General features: G+C 45.4%; 1 protein-coding gene across 2 annotated transcripts; it reads left to right on the top strand.

Annotated features, from left to right (window-relative positions):
* The first annotated feature begins 3951 nt into the window (after positions 1-3951).
* Positions 3952-7097, top strand: LOC136126599 (calcitonin gene-related peptide 1-like). Of its 2 annotated transcripts, XM_065881851.1 has the most exons (4): positions 3952-4037; positions 4797-4929; positions 6208-6223; positions 6937-7097. In XM_065881851.1, exons 1-4 carry the CDS (start codon positions 3952-3954, stop codon positions 7095-7097), a joined length of 396 nt encoding a protein of 131 aa, XP_065737923.1. The 2 variants fall into 2 exon arrangements, with proteins under 2 accessions (XP_065737923.1, XP_065737924.1); XM_065881852.1 differs by lacking the exon at positions 6208-6223 and having other exon boundaries at positions 6951-7097.
* Positions 7098-7535: the final 438 nt, after the last annotated feature.

The following is a 7535-nucleotide window of genomic DNA, read 5'->3' as shown; positions in this document are numbered from 1 at the left end:
GAAAATAGAAACAGCTCCCTACATTTGCTCTTAGAGTGACAGAAAACAGTTGATAATGTTTGTCTATGGATTTGATCACAACGAGGATGTTTTGTGAAAGATGAAGTGAAAGACTTCACTGTTTCATGGCAAGGATCCCATCTTCAGGATGCAGGGTGGGATGGGTGTCTGGAGAAATGTGAATACCCTGTCTAGGGCTCTGACATTTCTGCGTGCAGAATGGTAACACTTACAGTAGAGAAGAGTGCAGCAGTGAGAGCCTCTTTCTGGCCCTTTGAAAACCGTCCCTCCAAGACTCATCCTGAGGAGCAGCATCAGGTGAGAGTGTCTCCTGGGCTCCTTGCCAGTTCTTGGATGGCTGTGGCTCTGGCCTGGGACTTGGTGCTTGCCCCCACAGAGCTCCTGCAGTGCAGAGTGCACAACCAGCACAGATGTGCCTCCTTTGCACATTCCATTATGTGCACTCAGAGTTGTGTTTCACCACAATGGAGGATAGTAAGAGCCTGAGGTAGGACAACCTAGTTGATCATCTCAATTACAAAATTACATATGAGAACATAACACATTCCTGAGTAGTGATAAATAGAAAAGTGAGGGTTTTGTTCTCTACTGGATAGTCATAACCGTAAGGTACCAGAAGGCCAAAGGTAAAGTTGGTAAAGGATCATTTATGTGTTAAGATCTGAAAAGCCCTTCCAGCACTAAGAGAAAAAACACTTTCTCTCACTGATAGATGAAGTTCCATTATTAGAGATCCACTCCTTTGGTTTAAGCCTTAACTGTGACAGGCTGAGAATATTCACAGCACTTGGCTATTATAATGAAAATGGTTTCTTCCAACTCTCCCAGTCAACTGGAAAACAAAAACACCACCCATACTTCTTTTGCATTGCCTTTGTTCCTTTGTCAAAGATCAGATGATTATATTATGGGGGGTCTATTTCCAGGCTCTCTATTCTGTTCCATTGATCTATTTGTCTATTCTTTCACCAATACCACACTGTCTTGATTACTGTAGCTTTATAGTAAGTTTTAAAGTCAAGCAGCATCAATCCTCCAACTTTGTACTTCTCCTTCAAGATTGCGTTGACTATTCTGGTTCTTTTGCTTCTCCTAATAAACTGTAGAATCAGAGACTTCCCTACTGTTCCAGTGGTTAAGACTGTACTTCCACTGCTGGGGGCATGGGTTTGATCCCTGGTCGGAGAACTAAGATCCCGCATGCCGCATGTCACAGCCAAAAATAAATAAACTGTAGAATCAGTTTGTCAACTTTCATAAAATAGCTTGCTGGAATTTAATTGGGACTGCATTGAATCTGTAGATCAACTAAGTTGGGAAGAGCTGACATCTTGACAATATTGAGTCTTCCTCTCAATGAACATGGAATATTTCTCCATTTATTAGCTATTATTTGATTTCTTTTATTAGTTTTGTAGTTCTCCTTATACAGATCTTGTACATATTCTGCTAGCTTTATACCTATTTCATTTTGGGTAGTGCTAATATAACCAGTATTATGTTTTTAATTTCAAATCCCACTTGTCCATTGTTGGTATATAGGAAAAAAACTGACTTCTGTATGTTAACTTTGTATTTTGCAACCTTGCTATAATCACTTATTAGCTCCAGGAGGAGATTTTTTTTGTTTCTTTTGGGTGTTTTTTTGTTTTGTCTTTCTTTCCAACCTGTATACCTTTTATCTCCTTTTTACACTAGCAAGGACTTCCAGTATGACTCTGAAAAGGAGTAGTAAAACAGGGCATTGTTGTACCTGCTCCTAGTGGGAAAGCTTCGAGTCTCTCACCATTAAGTATAAAGCTACTGCAGGGTTTTTGTAGTCTTTATCAAGTTGAGGAAGTTCCCCTCTATTGCTAGTTTTCTGAGTTTTTATCATAAATGGGTGTTGGATTTTGTCAAATGCCTTTTCTGCATCTATTAATACTATCATGTGATTTTTCTTTTTTAGTCTGTTAGTGTGATGGATTACATTGATTTTTCCCACACTTCCTTAAAGGCAGTGTCTGAATGCAATTTTTTTCCAATTAGATATCTCATGTGAGAATTGGAAGGCAGAGTCAGAGAGTGCTATCTTCCTGCTCTTCTGTTTTCTGCTGGCAAGCAGTCAAGAAGCCAGGGGTTCGACAGCAGCATCCCTGGGTCCAGGATGTCACTGGTGTTGAAAGGTAGCTGTGGCAGCACCAGGGCAGCGTCCTGATCCCTGAATCACAGGCTCCATGGGGCTTTTTTCATGTCTACAGTTCAAGTGTGTGGACTTCTCAGTCTCCACCTTTTGGTTATGGTAAATGTAGCATCTTCCGGAACTATACACATTATTTTTTAACATCTAGTCCCTGTATGAAATGCCTTTCTGCTTAAAATATCTAGAGTAGCTTCTGTGTGCTTCTAAAACTGACCAGGGACCATCATAGATGTGGATAAGCATGCTTACTGAAGAGAATGGATGAAGCAGTGTGAGGGAATAAAATTCCTCATGAGGGCATGAGCTGTAAAACATAGGGAGAAAACAAGGTACCAGCCCCATTTTATATTTGACTGAAAGGTGGCTTCCTTGAAGACTGCTTCTTCCAGAAGCACTTACCAGCAGCTCAGGCTGGTGTTCCTCTCAAAATTAAAATACAATAAGCATTATCAATGTCTCCCAACTAACCTCCAAGTAAATCTCATTGCCATCACACAATGTCCTTCAGTTGTTCTTTTTTCTTCTATACCCACCTCCTTCATCCCTCCCACCCCCATTTTGATAAAATAAAAGAATAAGACTGGAAGGTGCCTCACAGCTATTTTAGTTTATTTACTACTTTCTAGACTTATAAAGAGGCCAAATCAGTAGAATGACTTTCCTAATATAAGCTATACATGATCTAATGACCACCTATGTTCCAACATTACCCCACACCTAGTAGGACTGTAGAGAAGTAAATAAATGCCAGAGGGTTACTCTAGACATTTCATGATTCAGGGTCTCTGTCCACTTCTGTCTGGTCTTTTCATCACACAATTTGTGTTACTCCGCGATTCATCCCAGGATCCTTCCACAGGTAACACCGCATGGTTTCAGTCCGGGGACTCTGCTCCACTCTCCCCTCACTGAGGCGGGCTCCAGTCTCTGTCTCCTGCGGCACACGTGCTTAGGTCAATTTCGGGATGCTGGAGCTCCCCAGGCACCACCCACAGAGCAGGACGCAGGAATGGCTTTGTGCGGACAGTGCGCTCATGGATCACATCCCTCGCCTAATGGTCCGTGGGAAATGGGTTCGGAACCTGGGCCAGCACAAGCGGATGGCAAACAGGTGCAGTGACTGAGGGGCAGGTAACCGTTAAACGCAAGCCCCAGTGGCAGGTTCTGGGAGCTTTTTTCCCCCATTTAAGTCCTGGGTTCCAAATTAAGACTCTGCCAGCTTCCTTCTCACAGGGTACTCTTTGCCAAAGGTACTCTTTGAAGCAGCTGAGCAGTAGAATTTGGTTCTTCAGTTTCTCAGGGATTCCAACCACAGAGATATGTCCTCCCTACCCACCTCCCCCAACCAGGTATGAGCAAAAGCCCCACACCAGGAGGACAGCTCTGGGTTGCACAGTGGGAAAAGCTGTAGTGACAGGTACTCGGAGTCTGTCCTCCAGGAGTCCTGGCCAACAGGTTGTATGTGAAAATGTGTGGAGTGACAGGGAGGGGGCTATGGACTGAGACCTCCTCACCCAGTTGTCCCACTAGGTTTCTTTGCTAAGTCAAGCATGCTACAGGCTTACTGGATCTTACAGCAGTCCACTTGGCTGAGAGGAAATGATGGTGAAGGGAAGTGACATGTCCAACCTGAAGTCAGGATGCCAGGGAGTTAGAGTCAGAGACAGAATCAGAGCCTGGGTCTGTGGGCTCACAGAACTTGAACTGCTGCAGGTGGTGATGTCATTTTTCCCTTGCAGAAAGGTGCCATGGGCTTCTGGAAGTTCCCCCCGTTCCTGGTCCTCAGCATTCTAGTCCTGAACCAGGCAGGTATGCTCCAGGCAGTGCCATTCAGGTGAGACAGCCCTGCCAGGAGGACTCTCACCTCCTATGGCCTCTGGAATCATACAGTTCTGTGTTCTCAGTTGTGCTTGTGCTGAATCTTTAGCAACTGGCTCCTGGTGGGTGGAGGTGGGGGGATGGGTGGTGGTAATGTACAAATGTACACTTATATATGTTTATCATAAAAAGATGTGTGGCACACAGTTTACAAATAGACATAACATATACAGTACTAGTTATAAATTTCATATAACTCATTGAACCTCACAACATACTTTTGTTGCTTTTTATCAAACACTTTTATCTTTAGCAAAGCTATTTACTAACTTAACCATAATTTGAGAAATGGATTTCATCCTAGTCTGCTAATTACTTGGCCAATAAATTTGTTATTAAATCTGATATGTGATCTACTCAACTAATTTCTCATCCTCATTCAAATTATATTTATTAAACTGAAACCATTTGCAGATTCAAATTATCATTATCATTTAATTTTTAATAATGGCTGCACTTAAAACACTAAGCTCAAAAAATTCCTGAAAATCTAACCATCAGTTGCCAGCAAACCATTTCTTTGAGGTCACACCAGAGCCTAACTCCTGGTGAAGCAGCATTTTGGGATAGACAATGGCCTCATTTCTTCCATTGGCAGTTGGGGCAGCCACATCCTCAGGGGAAGATACAGAAACCAGGAAACCTGGCTGCTAATCCTGGGGGTGGGGGTAGGCAGGGACTCAGAGCCAGGATTGTGCTTGCTCCCCTTCCCTAGGTGGGCCTTGGAGAATGGCTTTGATCCCGCTACACTCACCAATAAGGAAATGCGCCTCCTACTGGCTGCAATGATGAACGATTATGTGCAGATGAAGGCCTGTGAGCTGAAGCAAGAGACAGGAGGGCTTCAGGTTAAGGCTCTGCCCTCTGCTCAGCACTTACCCTCTCCCCTGGCTTACCAGGAAGATGTATCCTGACAGGTAGGAGAGAACATAGCTGGATAGGCAGCCAGCAAGCAGTCACTGTTCACCTTGGCCTGGGGCCCACCTCTTCTACAGGCTCCACTGAAGACAGAGGCCATGTGAAGGAACTATGGTTGCACCACATGTACAAAGATCCCTTTCTAAAAGCTGTGGGGGAAGCTGTGGAACTCCTCACTCCGGAAATTGTCTGGCAGTACTGAGGATACCTCCCAGCACTGGAGGAGTTTAGCCTCGTAAAGCCAGGGAATGAATCCCATGTATCTCAGGGGATTCTATAAATCTAGCCCCTCCTTGTTAACCTGCACATGATATTCTTTCACAGCTGCAAGGCATCTTCATTGCACATTTGCAAGGTGAAGCCAGAGCCCTTACAAAGGATGTTGTCAGGTAGCACAGTGTCTGAGGTAGGTCCAGGGCCTTTAGATGTGTAGAATCTGTGGAGATGTGCATGTTCTCACTGGACCAGACACCCTTCCCCAGCCTCACCTCCTTGTGCACCCTGAGCTTGGAATTCACACCAGCTCCTGACCTGGCCGTACCTGGGCAGAGGTATGTGCTGCACCTGTATCTGCCCTAAGAACCTCTCTGCAGAGCAAGAAGGACTGAGCAGCATGTGGAATGCCAGAAAAGGTCACCCCTTCCCCCCGCAGCCCTTCCCCACACTGCCCTGGCTCAGTGAACCTCTGTGTTCTCCTAATGGAGGATGCATGAGCCGCCCCCATTCCTGCCACTCTGCTTTTGTTCCAGGTGCCCTCTCCCTATTCTAACCTTCTGCATGACTGCCTGCAGGGGCAGCCCTGGTGCATGGTATTGTCTAGCCTGACTTTTCCCTGTAGCCTGGACAGGTCCAGAACTAAGCAGTGCAATAATCTGAGCACCTGTGTCCTGGGCACATACACATAGGACCTCAATAAGTTTTACACATTCCCCTTAACTAAAACTGGGGTCAGAATGCCTGGCAAGAAATGGGTCATGGCCAGAGTATTGGAGAAAGACCATGACCCCTCATGTTGGCATGCCTCAAGGGGCCTACTCAACCTCTTCCTCTCCTTTCTAATTCCTTTGTTCCTGTAACTTGATGCATGTGGTCTTCTCTGGTTGCTCTTTGGGCTAGTATCAGTGGCATTCTTTGTGGCAGTGGATGTCTGGAACATCAGATGGGAGGAGGGAGAGCAGGCCAGAGAGAATCATTCAGGAAGAGATCAGGAGAGAGAGGGCAGCCCTGTAAGTACCTGCGGATTTCATAGCAGAGCTTCTCAGTCCTGCTTCTGAACATGCCTTTCATTGGGGGAATAATAGTATATTTCTAAAAACCCCTGAGCTGTGGTGGTTATTGCTCTGGCCACATCTCACACTTCATGGATACAGGGACCTGTCTGGCAAGTAGCTTTAGCCCTGGGTAGCTGGAGTCAGGGCATAGTGGGTGGTCCCTGTGAACAACCTCAGGTAGTGAAAACAGGAGCACTAAGCACCTCTGAGACTTGATGCTGCAAACTCGCTTCCTCTTCCAGGAGGACAGGGGAATTTTCCTTTTCCTAAGGAGTACTCAGTACCTTGTGAATGGGATGCATCTTCTAGACAATCTTTAAGAATGAGGTTGGATATGGCACCATAATCTCTCTAGTCACCTAAGTCTTGGTTAAGCTTTCGTTTACTTGTACAGAAAAGACTGGCTGCTATTGTTCTGTGTTCCATGGCTTGTTGCCCAGAGCACGTTTGGGTTTTCTGACACCCTTGGAAACGTCTATGGGGAGTGATTGTGGCACTTTCCCTAATGCCCTATGATTGTCTGTGGTGATTTCGTGTTTAGGAAAAATATTTAAAGTTCATTGGTGCCTCTCGGAGCAGTAATTTTACCATGTTGGTCCCATGGGGTAGCACCTGCCCTCAGCCTCTCACTGACAGGCCTTTTCTTTTTCTCTATCCTGCAAATCAGCATCACTGCCCAGAAGAGATCCTGTAACACTGCGGCCTGTGTGACCCATAAGATGGCGGGCTGGCTGAGCAGGTCTGAGAGTGTGGTTAAGAACAACTTCACGCCCACCAACGTGGGCTCCAAAGCCTTTGGCTGGCACCGCAGCGACCTTCAGGCCTGAGCAGTGAAATGACTCCAGGAAGAAGACAACCGCCCTAGTACCTCAGACGGCAGGGCAGATGGCTGGGTATTGCAGGAGTGCAGGCCACAGTCTGACCCTCCCTGGTCCTGTATTGTAAAAAAATCCACAGTGAAGGTGCCAACCACAGTGTCTGGAGAAAGAACAGAGTCCCAATAGCTAAAACACCTAGAATTTGGGTTCATTTCTGCTTTTTTTCAGTGCCTCCAAGTGACTCTGAGATCATCTGCCAGGAAATATAGATCCTATTCATTTAAAACACAGTTCCCTACAGTTATAATTGTGATTATTCTAGTTTTTTAGTTTGAAAGGCAAAGACCCTACCCTTTGGGAGTATTCCCTACAATGTCATGTACATCTGGATTCAGAGCATAGACTTGGGTTCAAATACTGTGTTTGTCCTCTACTAACTATATGACC

The sequence above is a fragment of the Phocoena phocoena genome, chromosome 8 (assembly GCF_963924675.1).
Source record: "Phocoena phocoena chromosome 8, mPhoPho1.1, whole genome shotgun sequence".
Taxonomy (NCBI): domain Eukaryota; kingdom Metazoa; phylum Chordata; class Mammalia; order Artiodactyla; family Phocoenidae; genus Phocoena; species Phocoena phocoena.
This window is presented reverse-complemented; position numbering and strand designations above follow the sequence as displayed.